Source organism: Amphibalanus amphitrite, unplaced genomic scaffold (assembly GCF_019059575.1).
Source record: "Amphibalanus amphitrite isolate SeventyFive unplaced genomic scaffold, NRLGWU_Aamphi_draft 000523F_arrow, whole genome shotgun sequence".
NCBI lineage: Eukaryota > Metazoa > Arthropoda > Thecostraca > Balanomorpha > Balanidae > Amphibalanus > Amphibalanus amphitrite.
This window is the reverse complement of record NW_024882017.1, coordinates 316,429-337,063: the sequence shown is the minus strand read 5'-3', so window position 1 is coordinate 337,063 and position 20,635 is coordinate 316,429. Positions and strand designations below refer to the sequence as shown.

Genomic DNA, 20,635 nt, shown 5'->3' with positions numbered 1-20,635 from the left:
AGACGGTGAAGACGTACCGCGCTCGCCTGAGCGGTCGCCGCGCAGCGCCGAGCGCCCCGACAGGGAGAATGCCGAACAGCAGCTGGCGACGGCGGCCGGCTCGAGGCGGTCTGGCTGCTCGGGTGGTTCCCGGTTAGTGGCAAGCCAGCAGAGGTGGTCGCCGCCGTCGCCGAAGAAGTTGGAGGAGGAGAGCAGGGCGCTGCAGCTGTACGGCGGCAAGGCGCACACGGCTCGCGAGCTACAGCTCTCAGCTGCAGACCCCGACAAACACGGCAACGATCCGCTCTACATCGGACTTCCCAATTACGGTAACTCGTGTTACCAGAACGCCACCCTGCAGGCACTGCTAGGACTGTGTCCGTTCTTGAACGACATGATAGCGTTGCACTCGGGCCCGGAGAGTGACCAATGTCGCACGCTGCACGCCGTCGCCAAGCTGATGGTGCTCCGCCAGAAGGCCCCCAGCCATTGCGTCTCCAGCCACCTCAGCAACCTGCGTGACGTGTTCGGCGACATCGACCCAGCCTTCCGCGGTACCGAGATGCAGGACGCCAACGAGTTCCTGCTGCGCCTGCTGGATACGATAAAGGACGAGACCGACGCCCGCCAGCCGTCCGCAAATCCCGTCCGAGACAATTTCCAATTCCAAACCATGGAGAACTTCATATGCATCAGGTGTCAAAAAAGGATGCCGAGGTGGCAAGAAAGCATCACCTGGTTTGTGAACGTGCCGCGTCGTCAGAGCAGCGAGGTGCCAACGCTGCAGGACGCGCTTCGATTGAGCATGCAGCCAGAGCGGCGGGAGTTGCTCTGCCAGCACTGCCGCCATGGCGAGTGTCTAGTCACCACCAAAGTCAGCCAGCTGCCCAGGACGCTGATCCTGCACCTGAACCGATTCTTCTTCCGGGGCGATGAGTCCAAGAAGGTCCAGGCCAACGTAAGCATCCCAAAGTTCCTATATCTCAACGAGTACGTGGCAGACGAAGTCAAACGGCCGCCAGAGTGGAGATGCAAAAAGTCACTACTACGCGACCTGTCAGACATTTCGGAGCAGGCCAGGCTGGAGCGACCGCCGGTTCCCTTGTTGCCGCCTCCTGCGCCGGCGCCGCTCTCGCCCACCCCCGCCCCCGCCCCGGGGGACGAATCGGAAGACCTGGCCGCCGAACAGGGGCACCTGTCCGAGTTCCGTGCGGAGGACGACCAGTCGCGGCGCTCGTTGGACCTGGCCGGCGACAACAACTACCGACTTGTGGGCGTGGTCAGCCACCGCCACGCATTCGGCCCACTATGCATGTACGTCGCTGACGTGTACAGCGTAGGCCGCGGCCACTGGTTCCACTATGATGATCGCAGTGTCAGCTGCGTGCAAGAGTCGGACGTGCTCGGAGACGGCCACCAGACCGCCAGAAACGGTTACATCTTTTTCTACCTTCATGTCGGTCTGCGCAGCCAGGTGTCAACTGTCAGCCGCTACGGCACTGGGTCATGTGCGGCGCAGCTCCTTCCCGACCCCGCGGCTCCGGCAGCACCCGAGCCGTGCAAGGAACCCCCGGGGGCGGAGTAAAACGGCCAGGCGACCTGTGGGGACCGGGCGCTAATGTCGAACAGTTGGGTTTGTCGTCATTGTGAGTGTCTGAACATTGTGTATGCATGGGTATGTGAAAGCAGGCAGACCACCATATTTTGATTGCTGCGTAAGATATGTAGGTAAGATGTTTTTGCAATAAACGTGTCTGATACTTGAAAAAAGTTTGAGTTCAGAAAGTTTGTCAAAAAAATATTTTCAAATCTCTTATGGTAGCAGTTGATTTTTATAATACCGATAAATACCAAATGGTTTTGCATAAATAACATGAATCATGTTATCTATGTTATCTATGCATGTTATGAATGGCTTTTGAATGAATGAATGAATGAATGGATGGCTTTTGGTATATAATAACGAATCGGTATTGGTTCGGTATCGGTATACCGAAGTTTTGGTAACCGATTGACACCACTAGTAGGTACTGATGCGTGCGCTTTTCATTAAAGGGCTTAAAGCGATCAGCCAGGCGGTGGAGTTTGCGACTAGAGGCGGTCGGCGGCGCCCGGCCGCGCAGTCCACTCACCTGGACAAAGTGGCGGGGCTGGTCGGCCGACAGCCGCCGGCTCAGCAGTTTGACGGCAAACAGCGCAGTCTGCCGGCTCAGGGCGGAGCCGTCCTCCGACTCGGCGCCGGCGGCGGCCACCAGCTCTGAAACGGCCGTCAGCAATGTCCCAAAATTTGTCGATTTGGGTGGGAAACGACATGCAAATGAAATTTATTTTTCACTCTAACCACCAATTTCAAAGAATAATTTTTCACTCCCAACCAAGAAAACCTAGATTTTTTACCAAGAGCAGTTGTGTGGATGCCAGGTTTAGCATCAACACATTACACGCCAGAATAAAATGCATGCTTTTTGTCGTTTCTCACTCTTTTTAGATCTAATCGAATCAGCGGTTTTCCACTCTCTCCCCTCTTTTTATTGGGTGATTTTCCCCTCTGACACCCCAGACAGAGCTCGATTTTGGGACACTGGCCGTCAGTGGCGTCACCCACCGACTCCCCGGATAGGCACTTCCAAGTGGTTGAATCGGGTGTCAAAGCACAAAGTAGCGGGCGATACGGACGTGACACGTGTGATCAACATGCGAGACGAGCGGGGCGAGCTCTCACCGTCTGTGATGGCCAGCAGCGCCGGCACGTCGCTCTCGGAGAAGCCGTCGTGCTGCAGCTGCAGGCGGGACGAGAGCAGGTCCATGGCGCGCCGGCGCACCGCGGCCAGATCACTGGCCATCAGCGCCGACACCACCGGCAGCAGGGTGGCCCAGGGCAGCAGAGCGTTCACCTGGCGCACCGTGCGGCGTCACCCGGTCATCCACCGAGACAGAGACAGACCAGACAGACAGACAGACAGACAGACCAGACCAGACAGACAGACAGACCAGACCAGACAGACAGACAGACAGACCAGACAGACAGACAGACAGACAGACAGACAGACAGACAGACAGACAGACAGACAGACAGACAGACAGACAGACAGACAGACAGACAGACAGACAGACAGACAGACAGACAGACAGACAGACCAGACAGAGCGGCCGTACCTTGTCCAGCAGGTCGTAGAGCCGGTGGAGGATGGCGCGGAGGTGGCGAGTCGCCTGCGGCCGACCCGCCAGTGCCGAGTGGCACAGGCGCGAACACACGCCCATCAGCCGGATGGCGCCCTCGAGCAGCTGCTGGTGCCGCTGTCGCGCGGCTGCTGCGCCCGCCGCGTCCAGCGCAGCGCTCTGAGGGCCGACACACGGCGTCAGACACAGCACACGACACACGGCGCATATTTTTCATGGTCATTCCTGTTAATGTCTAACCACTGCGGGGGTCACTTTTAACCCGCACCCCGTAGGGCTAGCAGCGGACCCTGCCACGCGGGGGGAGGGGGAGCGTTCGCCCCCCCCCAAGACCTCGGAAAGTTACCTACCGGCTGATTTTCAAAATTCAAACGGCGTTCGATAGCCCCACCAGGGAAACTACCTTGTAAGCCAATTTCATTGACCTCAGTCCAACCGATGACGTCACGGGTCAGGTCAAAGGTCGAATTTTCGCTGTTAACAGGCATTTCAAGAAATGTGTTTTAAAGTCGAGTAAAAGGCATAGTATTTAAAATCACCGATGGAGAACTGTCCGTCAAACATATTTTTCTAGTTGAGGTCCCTGATACCAGGTCAGGGATACCAGAGTGACTGCGCTTAAATGCGTTAAACTGCGTTAAGCTGCGTTTTATTCGATGTTATAGAGCATTCCCTAGAAGCCCCGTGAACGGTAAAACATTACATTTTTGACCTGACCTGTTACGTCATCGGTGATCCCGAGGTCAATGAAATTGGATTTCCTTCAACAAATTTGACAGGAATTTCGAACGCTGTTTGAATTTTGAGGATCCATCCAGTAGTTTCGGAGATACGGGGGGGGGGGGTAAAAACAGCCCCCCCCCACCAGGTTGCGTTATAAACAGACCCCACCAGGGCCCGGGTTAAGAAAAAAAAAAGACTGTAGGTGAGCTCGATTTCCTCAGTTCAGTTTTTGCCCTTGCCGCCAAAAACGCAAGTCGAAAATTTGCTTGTAGCCAAACCACCACAGCCAAAGGGAAACAGAAACGAACTATGGAACAAGTGCGCAACGAATGAGTACAACCAGTATAACGCCTTTTGGGGCGAGTAACGGAGCGAGCGAGAGGGTGAGCCTTGCACGTGCGAAATTTCGAGGGGGTACCTCCAAATGACTTGTGCACGGCACCCTACTAACCGGTCTCTAGCGATGTGCCAAATTTGAGCACAATCAGCCCAGCCGTTCTCGAGATCTGGAAGCGGCACCCTGCACGTGCGCACGTGCAAAATGGGTCCCAACTGACTTGTGCACGGCACCCTACTAACTGGTTCCTAACAGTGTACCAAATTTGAGCGCCATCGGTCCAGCCGTTCTCGAGATCTGGAAACGACCCCTGCACGTGCGCACGTGCAGCAGCACCATAACTCTGGCACATGGATATGCAGTGCCTAGTGGGTGCCTACCTACATGCCAACTTTCAGCGCAATCGACCAAGTAGTTACCGAGATATTGCAACAATTACAAAACTGACACCTCTTCGTTTTGCACGTGGCACGTGCATAAGGGGTCACCCACATGCATCGGGAATAGTCCAATACTTGGTAGAAGGAATGAAGCTACCCTACAAAAATTACCGCATGTAAATCGGTCAAGTGGTTGCTGAGATATAAGCCTCGCAAAAGCGTCCGCACGGCCGGCCGGCATACTCAGAAATTTCCGTTAATCTAAGAAAAGACTCCGCTCGCTTCGCTCGCTCCGTAACAACTTTGCGGGAATACGATGGACAGATGTGTGTTATCCATGACAGATATATACCAGTATAACGCCTTTTGGGGCGACTAACGGAGCGAGCGAGAGGGTGGGCCTTGCACGTGCGAAATTGCGAAGGGGTACCTCCAACTGACTTGTGCACGGCACCCTTCTAACCGGTCTCTAGCGATGTGCCAAATTTGAGCACAATCGGCCCAGCCGTTCTCGAGATCTGGAAGCGGCACCCTGCACGTGCGCACGTGCAAAATGGGTCCCAACTGACTTGTGCACGGCACCCTACTAACCGGCCCCTGTGTACCAAATTTGAGCGCAATCGGTCGAGCCGTTCTCGAGATCTGGAAACGACCCCTGCACGTGCGCACGTGCAGCAGCACCCCAACTCTGGCACATGGATATGCATTGCCTAGTGGGTGCATACCTACATGCCAACTTTCAGCGCAATCGGCCGAGTAGTTACCGAGATATTGCAACAATTACAAAACTGACACCTCTTCGTTTTGCACGTGGCACGTGCATAAGGGGTTACCCACATACATCGGGAATAGTCCAATACTTGGTAGAAGGAATGAAGCTACCCTACAAAAATTACCGCATGTAAATCGGTCAAGTAGTTGCTGAGATATAAGCCTCGCAAAAGCGTCCGCACGGCCGGCCGCTCATACTCAAAAATTTCCGTTAATCTAAGGAAAGACTCCGCTCGCTTCGCTCGCTCCGTAATAAACCAGTATAACGCCTTTTGGGGCGACTAACGGAGCGAGCGAGAGGGTGAGCCTTGCACGTGCGAAATTGCGAGGGGTACCTCCAACTGAGTTGTGCACGGCACCCTACTAACCGGTCTCTAGCGATGTGCCAAATTTGAGCACAATCGGCCCAGTCGTTCTCGAGATCTGGAAGCGGCACCCTGCACGTGCACACGTGCAAAATGGGTCCCAACTGACTTGTGCACGGCACCCCACTAACTGGTCTCTGACCGTGTACCAAATTTGAGCGCCATCGGTCCAGCCGTTCTCGAGATCTGGAAACGGCCCCTGCACGTGCGCACGTGCAGCAGCACCCCAACTCTGGCACATGGATATGCAGTGCCTAGTGGGTGCCTACCTACATGCCAACTTTCAGCGCAATCGGCAAAGTAGTTACCGAGATATTGCAACAATTACAAAACTGACACCTCTTCGTTTTGCACGTGGCACGTGCATAAGGGGTTACCCACATACATCGGGAATAGTCCAATACTTGGTAGAAGGAATGAAGCTACCCTACAAAAATTACCGCATGTAAATCGGTCAAGTAGTTGCTGAGATATAAGCCTCGCAAAAGCGTCCGCACGGCCGGCCGCTCATACTCAAAAATTTCCGTTAATCTAAGGAAAGACTCCGCTCGCTTCGCTCGCTCCGTAAAAACGTCAATATATTCAAATACAGTTAAAAAACAGACCTTTCGGTAACAAATACCTTGATCACTGTGTGCGCATTTTAGCACACACAGTATCCGTAAGTTTGCAAATTCCCTAGGGAGTTTGCAAACTCCCTGACCCATCAGTGAGTTTGCAAATTCACTAGGGAGTTTGCAAACTCACTGACCGGTCAGGGAGTTTGAGAAATTCCAGAGCGATTGGGACGAATAAAAATAAGTGTGCAGTATGTGGGTGTCATACGTGCCGTCCGTGATGTTAAAACAAAGGCGGCTAGTTGTACGGCCTATTTAACAGTCATACGCTGACAAAAAGTCTGCAGATCATATGCACATCATAAATGCCTACTTTAGATTTTAAACTGTTCAGTGATTTAGCCCAAACATGTACCGCCGCTTCATTTAGTCATACACTTATTTAGTTCACGTCCCAATTATTATAGATCCATTCCACACAAGTGTTCCACACGCATGCCTTATATGCTTTAGCATAAATGACCTACTGAGCTGTTTCTGCTTTGATATATTGAGCCGGACCCTGGAATAGCAACACTTGAGTGGAACGGATACAGCTGGGCCGTGAACTAAATAAATGTATGAATAAATACAGCGGCGCTACATGTTTGGGCTAAATCACTGAACAGTTTAAAATCTAAAGTAGGCATTTATGATGTGCATATGATCTGTAAGCTTTTTGTCAGCGTGCGACTGTTAAATAGGCCGTACAACTAGCCGCCTTTGTTTTAACATCACGGACGGCACGTATGACACCCACATGCTGCACACTTGTTTTTATTTGTCCCAATCGCTCTGGAATTTCTCAAACTCCCTGACCGGTCAGTGAGTTTGCAAAACTCCCTAGTGAATTTGTAAACTCATATATATATATATATATATATATATATATATATATATATATATATATATATATATATATATATATATATATATATATATATATATATATATATATATATATATATATATATATATATATATATATATATATATATATATATATATATATATATATATATATATATATATATATATATATATATATATATATATATATATATATATATATATATATATATATATATATATATATATATATATATATATATATATATATATATATATATATATATATATATATACGATGGACAGAGCTCTATGGGAAAAAATTCGAGTTTCTTGTCCTCTGCGCTCGGTTTTACCAACCATAGACACCAGCTCATCTAGATCATTATTTAGCGAAGAAAATGGCACAGACTCTGCCGTGTCTCCACAAACCTGACCCCGGATAACACTGATAGTATGAGCTACACTGGAAACACAGAGCCGGCCAGCGCGCCAGTGTGTCTGAAGTGTGGAATGCTAAGCGCCGCCGGCCCGGAGCTGGAGCAGCGCTCAGCGCCGCCGGCCGGCCGGCTCCGTGCTGCCGACTGCCGTCGGTAGTCACCTGCACCACAAACGTCTCGGAGGCCAGCAGGTGGGCGACCACGCTGATGGCCGTGTGGCAGTGCCGGTGCAGCTGTTTCTCCGAGTAGGCGTCCAGGTCGAACAGGGCCGGCCCATCACCAACGCCCGTGTCCGGCGCGCGGCCCGCCGACTCTGATGGCAAGCACACATGCGCCGCGTCACCGACATGGACACACACACACACACACACACACGCACACGCACACACGCACGCACGCATGCACGGTGCAGGATGAGAGCACAGTGGCCATGAATATATGGGTCATTCAGAATAAAGACAATTTGTTTTCTTCATAGAAGTGCAACGGCAAAAATACTGCATGCGCACGTGCGTATTTTTTATCTATATTATAAATCCTTAAAAGTAAATCCCGCCGCCGTGTACGACGCAAGGCCATCTATAGAAGGTACGGTTCTCCAGTAAAAGTCTTGTTGGTTTTGCTTTTTCGGACATATCTGGTCCTATATAATGTTCAAATGCATAAGTATCAACCCGAATTATGTGTATGCACATTTACCACGAGACTGTGAAATTGCATCGTTGTATGCCAAATACTTTCCGAGATATTCACCAAAAACCTCATTTTCTGCCGTTTGGGGTATTCTGGCCGCAATCTTCCTGGGATCGCCTATGGCATCAGTAGAGCCATCTAACGAGAGGAACGAGGAAACACAGAATCATGAACGAATCGAGCGCGTAGTAAACGGTGTATGAAAGGGAGACTCGGCAGAGGCTATCCGGGTGGCCGGCGCCCGGCGCGCCCTTATTGCCCTTTCACACGTAGCAACTTTTCAGTCGCCGGCGACAGCAGCAGTCGCCGGCGACCGCCAGCGACCGCCAGCCAACGATCGTGTGTGACGTAGGTATGACGTAAGCAAGTCGCCGGCGATCGCCGGGCCACGGCCGGGCAATCGCCAGCAACTGGTGACGTCAGATCCGCGTCACAGGCCAGTCGCCGGCGACTCTTCTCGAGCAGCGGACGCCGCCATGACAGTTTTGTCCTTGGTGAGTGGTTTAGGTGATTTGTGATGCATTTTTTTTTTCTTAAATTGGTTGGTGTGGCTACCTTAAATTTGTTGCACAGTAGCATAGGGATTATTATCTTGTAGTTTGCCTGTCGTGAAGCTGTTGTGACTTGAATTTAAGCTTGATTCGACAATATTGGAGGGTTTATGTCATTTGTGGCGCACTTGCCCATGATCACCCATGATTTTTATTTGTGATAAATATGTATTTTTTCATCAAAATTGAATATTTTAATGACATTGAAATTGACACTAGTTTCATAAGGTAATGAAAACTTGCTTGTTGTGTCACAAGAACATTGTTTACATTCAGTATCAGTGCCCTTGAGGACAAAGTACCCATCAGTCAGCTATTTGCCTACCTATGTCGTGCGACACAAGGAAATATTTGATAGCAACAAAATATTATATTGCTGCTTATTAATTAGCATGATCAAAATCAAACAGGTAGCTTTGCAATTTTGTTATTGTTTCTGCTGGAGTTTTCCTTGGTACCATGGATAAACAACCCAGGCCAAACTTAATCCGCATTGGGTTCGCGTGTGTGTGCGTGCTCACATGGCAAATGATAATCCATGGCTTATTAGTACATAAATAAATGCAGTATGCACAGTAGGTGGTATGTCATGTATTTTGGCAAGGTATTAGGTGGTATGTATTTTGGCTCTGGAGCTGTTTCCTATTCATTGCAGCAATGCTGCCGGCATGACTTATGTGTACCATGCGCACACAAGCTCCACCAATGTAAAAATGCCATTTTCACACAAAACTCATAATTGGAGGAAGGTATAGCAGACCAAGAATAAGCGGGCATTTGCTGCAGTGTGGAAAAAGTCACTAGAGGCTTGATACTTTTTTTACATGCAGCAGCCTGGAGATGTCCACAGAGGCATGCCTGAGGATGTCCACAGAGGTGGATCCAGGCAATAGTTTTTACAATCTTCTCCCCTTGTGCCCACTGTGTGTTGTGCTGACTGATTGTCCCCCTTCTGGCGGTGCCTAGACTTGCCTCTGCATATCTCCCCAGGCTGCTGCATAATGTCTAAAAAAAAAACCCTCAAGCCTCTAGTGACTTTAATCACTCCAGTCTCCACAGCATATGCCCACTCATGCTACAGCTGCCTTAACAATACCAAAATTAGTAACAATGGTCTCATAACCATATTCAGTAGGAAATGAGTTACCTAGAAAATTACATTAAAAAATACACTTGCTTTCAAAAAGAATGAGCACTGCCTTAAAATGCTAGGCGTGAAATAATGCTAGGTTTCTGAACCACAAATTCCAATTCTGTGTCACTGAATACTGATTGCCAATTGTGCAAGACAAAAAGCGTCAACAATGCTACATCAAGGATAATGATGACAAGATAATTCTCATTTTAGCCTGAAGTGTAAAAACCTACCATTAAATAAATCAACAACCAAACCTAACCTGATTTGGGTATTTGGATAGTTTTTATGATGCTAAGCAATAGCCCATTCCAGGCTTCCTAATTTGCAGAGCTTTTGGTTAAAAAATGATTTGTAAAAATGTATTTGAAGTATGTTCTGACATGTCCGCCCTCTGTGCCTGGCAGACAAGTCACAGCGTTGCCTGATGAGTCAAGAGGTTCTGTACCTGATGTACCTGATCAAGAGTACCTGATGATTCTGCAACACCACCTGATGGCCAACTCGACGGCATTGCTGACCCGAAAAGGAGTCTAGCAGCTGAATGTTCAGCTTCTGCCACTGCACTGTTGACTCTGCCTAGAGACAGCATCTGCACCACGGCCCAAAGACGATCTTCCGTGGGACGGTGTGCTGTGCACCAGTCACCACACTGACGGCGGTCACCTGTGTGCTGCACAACTTTCTGTGAGGTCAGGAGATCGACACTGACGGCCCCGGACGGTGTGCTCTGATTGCGCCGAGTGTGCTCCCGCGTGTCCGGGCCTTGAGGCCAATACGGCACGCGAGGCGGCGCGCGTCCGCCAAGCCCTCACATACTGCGTCCAAGGTGCAGGTGGTGTTCGGTGACAGTGTGCAGCTTCTGCCGGCCCCGTGGACGGCACCGCGTGTGACCATGGCATGTGCATTCGATTTTCTGACATAAGTGCAGTGAACAGACATGTGCATGGATCCGAGAGCTGGATCTATGATCTCAGTGGATCTCTCGGCAAAACAGAGGGGTTGGATCTATGATCTGAGTGGATCTCTCGACAAAATTCAGGGGTCGGATCTATGATCTGAATGGATCTCTCGACAAAATTTAGGGGTCAGATCTATGATCTCTGTGGATCCAGCGGGCAAAAATTTGTGGAGGGCCTATGATCTGTATGGATCTCACGACAAGATGTAGCCAATGAAACCCTTATCCTACATAATTGTACACCTTACAATGCAATACAATTGAGAATTGTCACTTGTGGACATGGTTAAGACCAGTTGCAATCATTAAGTATCATCAATAAATTTGACTTTAAATGAAGAACATTTGTACTACATTTAAAATAAACCAAGAACATGCACATTGCTACTTTTTGTGACCAATTGTAACTTTTTCATGACAGCACTGATGACAATCATATCAGCAAGCTACAGTCACTTTAATTCAATAAACAAACAGTACAGACAGATGCAGTGGCGGCGGGGCACTGCAGACTTTTGGTCCCATTCTTTCCATGCAATGCCAGTAGGGCTAATGTTAAAATGCAAAAATATATGGGGGGCACAGTGCCCTGGTGCCACCCCCCCCCCTCTCCCGTTCCGCCGCCTATCACTATGGACAGATGTTGGGAAATCAAACCTGGAAGCCAAATAGGTCAGTCTTGTTCAAAATAATCCAGCAATCCACTTATTCTACCAGGTATGAAAACCCAACTTCGATTTAGTAAGAGAAAGAGTAGCAACCAACCTCTAATACTTTCCTAATAAAATTCCAAGTTCAAAAGAGGCATTAACTTCTTCAGATTACCTACTTTGGCACCGTGCCAAGTGCGGTGCCATGCTGCTGTCGTAATGAGAGAGCCTCCCAAAAACGACAAACGAAATTCACAGCTCACGTTTTGGTAATATTGTTTTATTACGTCATTATCGTTTGACCAATGAAAAATCTTAATCTGACTAAAACCGTAATGATTCCAAAAGGTTCCCCGTTATGGGTCCTTCGGACTAATGACGTAAGATATTGTGACGTAAGATATTGTATACTAATGACGTAAGATATTGTATTAGAAGTGAATAAAAAAAGATGCAAGGCGCACTTGTAGCACTCGCGCAATGAATGTCTCCCGCTCAAGGACTACGTAATACCATTTCAGCTTACGTTTACGTCATTAAATTCAACGCTACAAAGATGATATTCACGAACAATCATAACGTAAAATTATGTGAGGCAGAAAAAATGAACATCATTTTGAAGAAAAAAAAGACTTTTGAATTTCCAGTTTGATTTTTTATTTATTATTATTATACTCAAAAGTAGAGCACTTAGCTCAATTGTTATTTGAAATGACGTCACCAGTTCTATTTAGAGACTGAATAATCATTTTACGGTATATATCCAAGGCCATTACAATTGAAGTATTTCGCTTCCCCAGCATGTTCCCCAGGCTGTTGAATATTTTTATACTTTTGTTGATATCTCAGTTTATTTTATCAAATATTAGTTTCAATAGATTGAAATACCTTTACCTAGCCAAGCCACAGACCTGTCAATATCATCTTTTATTGTTTACTAGAGGTACAGGTTTACGCGATAACTGTATGTTTTGATATGTATGATAAACGGATGCATTAGTTTGGGTGTAGAAACTTGCATTTTTATTGGTATTATTTGTGTAGAACTGGGTAACTGCTTTTAATTGAACTATATGATGGTGATGCATGCGAGTTGTTCGAGCCCTTAATAAGTTAGGATGTTACTCAATTTTAACTCTACCCTACCCTACCCTACCCCTACCCCTAACCTACCCTACCCTACCCCTACCCTACCCCTACCCTGCCCCTACCTCTACCCCTACACTACCCTACCTTACCATACCCTACCCTACCCTATCCTGCCCTTACACTACCCTACCCTACCCTACCCTACCCTACCCCTACCCCTACCCTACTGTACCCTACCCTACCCTACCCCTACACTACCCTACCCTACCCTACCCTACCGTTACACTACCCTACCCTTCCCCCTTACACTACCCTAACTTACCCTACCCCTATCCTACCCTACTCCTAACTTACCCTACCCTACCCTACCCTACCCTACCCCACCCTACCCTACCCTACCCTACCATACCCTACCTTACCCTACCCTACCCTAACCTACCCTACCATACCCTACCCTACCCTTACACTACCCTACCCTACCCTCACCCTACCCTACCCTACCCTACCCCTACCCTACACTACCCTAACCTACCCTACCCTACCCTACCCTACCTCTACACTACCCTACCCTACCCTACCCCTACCCTACAATTCCCTACCCTACCCTACCCTACCCTACAATCCCCTACCCAACCCTACCCTACCCTACCCTACCCTACCCTACCCTACCCTACCCTACCCTACCCTACCCTACCCTACACTACCACCGACAGTCCAAGTTTCAGCTAAATCGGCCCAGAAACGGCTGAGATATTGCAAAAACAAATTAATTGTATTTACTGGCGAATCCTCTTGGCGAGCGGTGCCTTGTGTCGGCCTTCGTTGTCAAAGGTCAATGACCTGCCGGCCCACTCAGTTTTTTAAGCGAACAACTGAGCCTAAAGCACGTGCCCTCTGCTCGGCGCCGGTCGCGGCCCCACCACGTGCACACCGCTGAACGCACCCGCTCGAAAAGTTGACACGACAAATGAGTGCACGCGTCCGACTTGCAGTGAAAATTTCACCCCCGTAGCCCTTACCGTTCCCGAGCAATAGCGTGTTTTTGCCGATTCTAATGTTAACCCTATGGGCACGCGAGCACGCGCCGCGGGCGCACCCTCGGCCGCATCATGTCCAAAATTTAAGACGACCTACGTGTAAAGGTGGCCCACATCGCTGTAAAATTTCACGGCCGTAGGTCAACAGACGCCGCCGCAATAAGCGCTACAAAGTGACTACGTCGCACACGGCGTGGGCGGCGGGGTACTTTTTAGGATTTATAATATAGATCAATCAATTGTGTTAGCTGGAAAGCCTCATGGTTGTCTAATGCAAGATTGTCTTATCATTATGTAGATTCTAACATTAATTGTGATGTACCTAGTAATGTATTATTCATTAGTTATTACTTACCTGTATCTTAATTGTTAATGCAAACTTTTCTGTTGGTATGTGAACAATCTTCATGTCACTCAATTCACTCAAGTTGTGACCGTCATGAGCCTCCTTCATTTTATATTCTGTATAATGTAACTGGATGCCCTTTACTAATATGGCCTTTGTATTAGATTGTTTGTTTCTAACCATACTTTGGTATTTATAACTTCTTTATGCAAGAAAGTTTGAACATTTTGTGCACCTTTGAGCTATGATCCCAATGGATCTCACGACAAAATTGGGGAGCCAGATCTATGATCCGAGTGGATCTATCGACAAAATTGAAGGGTCAGATCTATGATCCCAGTAGATCTCTCGACAAAATTGAGGGGTTGGATCTATGATCTGAATGGATCTCGGATCGGGATCCACGGGATCGGATCTCAGATCCATTTTCCCGGATCCAAGCACATGTCTGGCAGTGAATTCATTTGTCATTTTGCTTCTGAATGCTGTCGCCGCTCGGTAGGGTCGATTCTGCCAGAGTAAAGAGGTCGCCACGATCGGCGCCGGTGCGGCAAGGAGCAAGGCACTCAGCAATCGGCTGCCGGGAGGTGGCGGCGGCGGCGGCTGACGACTCGGGCCTCGAAAATCCTGTCGTGTGCGTTGCTGGCTATTATGCGTTGTTGGTGTGCGCTGTTTTGCAAGGCCTTTGGAGCGGCATGTCGAGTTTTGAGTTTTGAACGAAGGAGCCTTGGTGTTTTGTTGGTCTATTTTCGATAAAAACGGTCATGAAGAGTGAGCTGTGTCCAGGCTGATTTTAAGATTTCTGTCACAGTATTGTCACATTTGACCCAGGCTTGTGTCTTCTTGGGTATCGGCATATTGTGCCTCCGTCCTTGCCCCGTGTCCGCGCGTGCTGCATTTTTATGTGGTCGCGCGTATGGTGTCATATACTGCCACCTCGCCATGTTTAGTGTTATCCACTGTGTGAAAAAAATGTATTTTGTTTGTTTCTTTTTTTTTGGGGGGGGGGGCTTCACTTGTGTTCCCCAATCCAGCGCTTTAGATAATACAGCATCTGTTTTTGACATAATGAAAGCCTGTGTTTTATGTGGGTGGTAGGCTTCGCCGTGCCTCAGGTCCGTTTCTGGCATTTAAATTTCTGCTACATTTCTAGAATGCATTTTTCTGTTTTTTTTTTTCCACATACAAAGCACGGTTCAAATGTGTGACCACAAATCACTGTGATTGTCCCATGCTTACCACCAACCATTCCTACAATGCTTATGTCGTTACAGCAAAGTTATGCATTTATTGAGAACAGGGTAGTAGTTGAATAAACAAGACAGGTGAGCAAAATCTGCAGCACTCGCAGTCTTGGCTGATGCGTTAGGAAAAATGGAGGAAGTGCAAGTACACACCACTTTTCAGTTTTATGCTTGAGTGCATTGAATTCCACTGTAGAAGAATCGCAGTTTGATTGTATTTTCATTTATATTATGTATTGTTTTAATAATAGATCTAATAAATATTATTCCAATATTATCTAGACGGTAGTTATCATCCTGCAAAACATGCCCTAATATTTAGTACCTTGAATATTGCGGTAAAATAAGCTGCGCCGCTGCATGTATCAGCAGCGCAATATCTGGTGCCAACTCAAGGTCAAGCGGGTCACGTGACAGTTGAGCGGCGGCTGGCTAGAACAGTCGCCGGCGACTCCAAAATGTTGGAAAAATTGAACTTTCTCGGCAACGCCGACAACTCTTCAATGATTGGCTGACACGACTGCTACGTCACACCCCGGCGACTGGTCAGCTGATATCGACAACTGCGGAGTTGCCGGCGACTGACCCCGGTCGCTGGCGATCGCCGGCGACAGTTGCCGTCGCCGGCGACCGGAAAAGTTGCTACGTGTGAAAGGGCCATTAGGCATCGGCCGACCCTTCGGACCGCGTGGGGTCAGAGGTCGCGCTCGGGAAGTCTCGGCTCTGGGTTTTAGCGCTGTGCAGTCATGAAGGGAGGATAGGATAGCGCTAGGCCGACTGACTAGTATCTCGGCTGATTCGTGTGGGGTGGAAGGGAGCACAGAACGGGATGGCGGTTAGTGGTTGATGGTGGGATGGTGGTTAGGTTAGTGAGTACTGCGTAGAACGTAGCTGAACATGCATTGTTTTTTTCATGGCAAACAACATGCAGCATAATGTGCAGGATTATACCAGAACTCATACAAAAAGGAAATAATAATTCGGCCGAGGGAGTGGATGAGTGCACTGACAAAGCATCATGACGATGCTGCCAAAATCGGGATGCTTTTTTGCCCCCAGTTTTTTACCTCTAACATGCAGCGCTTGATCCGAACTTAGAGGTCCACGACTGACCTTAGACCTTAAAATCGCACCCGTCCGGTGCGCCACCTTTTCTTCAGTGGCGCTCTTCTTGGCTGTATCTGTTCTTACCAATAACTAAAGCAAATTGAATGTATAATAAAAAAGGCATACCTCAAACACAGTTTCATTCACATCCGCTCATGTGCATACTTGTTTTGACCTATACCTTCTCGCATCATAATATATCACTTCAGTGCTTAACTCTCAACGGAATTTTGGGTTTTCTGCATATAACTACCCCGGCCGAGGGGGGGGGGGGGGCGATTACGACCCCTCTCCGTCTTTTTGTGCCCAACTGAGCTAGCGCCTTGCGGATAAAACTGAGCGCGTGCGTCGTATGAGATGCAACTGGTACCCGAGTTGAATGTCTCAGGTCAACTGATAAACTCTGAGGTCAGTATAAGTGCTCCAAGTCGCGGGATCGGTTTTTGGTAAACAACTTCACCATAAGTGGTTACAGAGCCAAGATAATGGCACCATCGAGTTTTGCATGCTCAAGCGCGTCGAATAGTATACGCTTTGTTTTTGTTGAGGCCAATTTAAGGTGTTCACTTCAGGTCATGTCAGGGCAGAGCCACTCAGGCCACGAGGCTGGCTCAAGGAGGTCATATCGTTTATTCGATTCGGTAGGTCCTCACAAGTCCACTGTGGCTTCCCGACTCGCCAGCTCAATTTGATCGGGACTTTTTGGTGAAAACTCCTGTGACCTTAGTGACGTCATAAATGAAGTCGCCTAACTTTAAGAATGGAAAAGTGAATACTGGGGCTTGCAAAGATTGTATGAAGTCGCGAATTAATGCGCTTGAGACAGCTTTAGCCCTATTAGTGGCAGGGGGGTTGTTTTCATCCACCCCTCAGGTTTTTCGGGAATATCTCCGAAACCGCTGAAGCTACGATGCTGAAATTTTCTGACTTTTCCCAAAACTAAATTGGGCACATTCCCTGAAAATTTCAAGTTCATAACTTTACCAGGGGCGGCTCCAGAGCACTGGGAATTGGGGGGTCCTATTCGTGAAGCGAGTCATTTGGGCGAAGATCACGATGCTGATGTATTATAACTGTATGCACCAGTTTTACGAACAGTGAATGAAAGGTATCATGTGATACCATATACAAAGTTATTGTGCATCCTCTTTTGACACGTTTTTGCTATAATAGGCGGATCCAGGCGTCCAAAAAGGGGGGTTATGTTTTACCTCCCAACATAGGTGCGCTGACACCGCCTATGCATGACCAATACAATTGTAGTCGTTCTCTCATAAGAAAGTTGTAACATAACAAGACCATTACCACCCTCTTTAGAAACAGTACCAACAAAAACCTTATTTACCTACTATACTTTTTGTGTACCCCCAATCTCAATGATCTGTATCCGCCTATGATTTTTGAAAATGCATATTTTTAGGATCCATGTGAATTCCTGGTTCATTCTCTATCGATCGGCAAAAGTTGCGTTAAGATTGGTCCAGAAACCTGGCCGTGATAAACAGTCTAAAATGTATCTGCAATTTGCCCGTTTTTACCCCCCTCTACCCCCTATTGACATTTTTTTAATTTTTATTTTTTTATAAATGTAGATCACGTCGAGCGAAATCGAATGCCGTTTGAATTTTGAAAATCGGCCCGTTAGATCTAGAGGTATCAAGGGGGGGGGGGGTCGTAAACAGCCCCCCCTGCCACTAATAGGGGTAGCCAGGAGCCTGCCACTAATAGGGTTAGATGGCTCCCGGCGCCAAAATAACAGCTTTCATATTTCCCAATTGATTAATAATCGTGAGGTTGCGTGACCGACCTGACTTCAGGTAACTCTTAAGAAAAATACGAGATAGCTACATACAATTTGTGAGGCCTCTGGGAGATAGTACTAGATCATATAAGCTTCATTCCCCGTTGAAAAGTCCCCTGGCACGAAGGGTGCTGCGACGTCGCGACATTTTGGGACCTTACAGAGGTTCACTTCTGACGTCATTGGTTAACGGTCTGACCTTAACCTTCGCACTAACGATGTTCGACACTAGGAGGGTGTCGAACAGACCTCCTACCCTCAGTTTTTCGCAAATAACTCTCGCAAAAAGCGGCTGATTACGACGAAACTTTCAGTACCCTCGAGTTAATCAATATCACGCCTACCCTATAATTTGTATGACCCTGACTCAAAAGACCTTTGACTTGTGACCTATTTTCCGAGACCATGTTTGGCCGGAATCGCGTTTTGGCGTATTTCGAGTAGAGCGCGTTTTATTGTCTTTTTGTGACTTTAAGCGATCAAACATGTGAAAGGATGTTGATCCCATGGATTCTAGTGGGTATCAAGGTCACGTGAAGGTCAGTCAGGTCACTGACCTTTGGTTTCGAGTTTTACATGTTTCAAGGGTATATTTTGGAGTTGATTTCGCATTTAGAAACCGTTTGAACATTTAACCCTATTCCTGGCGGGGGGGGGGCCTCAGGAGCCCCCCCCCTGAGGTTTTTTGGTTATTTCTCCCAAACGCGTTGAGCTAGGAAGCTCAAATTTTCTGACTTTTCCTAAAAGGCTTCTACGCAACATGTCTGAAAATTTTGAGTTGATCTGACCTCAGGTCAGGTCACCAGAGGCGGTTTGGTGACCCTACCTCAGAAAAGTTTGCAATCACGCCAGAGCTAGAGTTTTTGACCGATCAATTTCTTCTCTTCAGGGTTTAGTTAGGGTACCAGTATGTGCAATTTGTATATCTCGGAATTTTGATATCGGTGACCTAAGGTCAGGTCAATTTCGCGACCTCCCCATTATAAGTCAATGGGGGAAAAATCAACTCCCTGTTTTTACCACTAAAACGGGTCGGAATGGCCCCATATACCATACATGACTTCATATACGATCAACCTTCACTACCTTGAGGTCTGTTTTGCTGTTGGGCAGCTGTGAGGTCATGTGACGTCATCAAAGGTCACCAAAGGTTTTTGGCCAATAACTCCGTACAGGAACAAGATACAGACGCGTGGATGGTCTCATTGTGTTCAGCTCGTCAAGACGCATCGAATGATATACATGATGACCTCGAGGTCACGTGACCTGAGGTCAACCTTTGACCTTGACCTTTCGAGGTCAACATATATATCATTCGATGCGGATTGACGAGAGGATCACGATGATGCCCTTAGTTTGTTCCAATCTTGACTAATTCGAAAGTTATTCGAGAAAAACTCTCTCCATATCTAGCGCCGCCATTTTGACTTTTTCGACCCCTGTGACGTCATCTTTGACCTGACCTGAAAATGACCTTAGTAAAAATTGTAGATCTTGGCCGTGCGTATCCGATGCCGTTTACCGCTTGTCGCTATCTTGCTTCGTTCTCGAGATCTCAGGGGGGGCCGAATCGCCCCCCCCCCCCCGCCAGTTTCTTGTCCCGGCGGAGCCCGCCAGGAATAGGGTTAAGAAGTAGTTTTGGTTCCCTCATAACATGTGACCTGACCTGATATGACCCGACCTGGCCTAAATGCACAAAACATCATCTGTGATCAAAACTAACTTGAATTTCGTGATCAGCACCCCGCAAAACCCTATAGCAGCTTCACTTTACGAAGCTCTAACAGGTCCCGATTCCCCGACTTTTGTGCTATATTGACCTGTCAACCAATGACCTAGGACCTTAAAATGGGGTATCATCGGCCTCCTCTCGTCACGGGCAACACGCTCTTTTTCCGCGAAGCTCTAGCTCGATCAGGGGCTGAACGGCAAAGGGGTCCAACGGACCCTCCTTCCCCTTTACGATAGACGCTGGCAAAACACCAATATGGGCGAGGGTGAAAATACAGCTGCTGTCATAAAAAAATTCAGCTTAAATCAAAGGTCAGGCTTGCCAAATTTCAGCTCTCGCAGCTATTAACAAAAATAAACATGTGGAGGCGGCACCCGCCTCCCCGCCCCCCTCTCCTCTCGGCCACTGCCAGCGAGGTTTAGCGTATCATACACGTTACAAAGCATCATATCAAGAGGACACGCCCCCAGCAGTCATATGCACTGAACTCAAACTTATTACCCACGCTAGTGTATCGGCACTATAGCACATGGTCGAGACTGTCGTCAGCCACGGACTCGCACTCGACCAACCCTCTGAGCCCGTTGGCTGCGGGTGACCTTGACATGTCAAGCCTGATCGGCGGCCGGCCGCTGTCGTGCGGTCGTTACACACGGAGGGGAGGGAGAC

At 48.1% G+C, this 20,635-nt stretch overlaps 1 protein-coding gene across 1 annotated transcript in view; it reads right to left on the bottom strand.

Moving 5' to 3' along the window:
- The window catches only part of LOC122393207 (HEAT repeat-containing protein 1-like), a 158,624-nt gene that overhangs the window by 51,244 nt on the left and 86,745 nt on the right, over positions 1 to 20,635 (bottom strand). Inside the window, exons 15-18 of the mRNA XM_043389035.1 lie at positions 7,782 to 7,933; positions 3,136 to 3,318; positions 2,702 to 2,873; positions 2,112 to 2,236 (exon numbers count right to left, since the gene is read on the bottom strand). Of these exons, the coding sequence (XP_043244970.1) occupies positions 2,112 to 2,236; positions 2,702 to 2,873; positions 3,136 to 3,318; positions 7,782 to 7,933 (632 nt within the window). The remainder of the gene's footprint in view (positions 1 to 2,111; positions 2,237 to 2,701; positions 2,874 to 3,135; positions 3,319 to 7,781; positions 7,934 to 20,635) is intronic.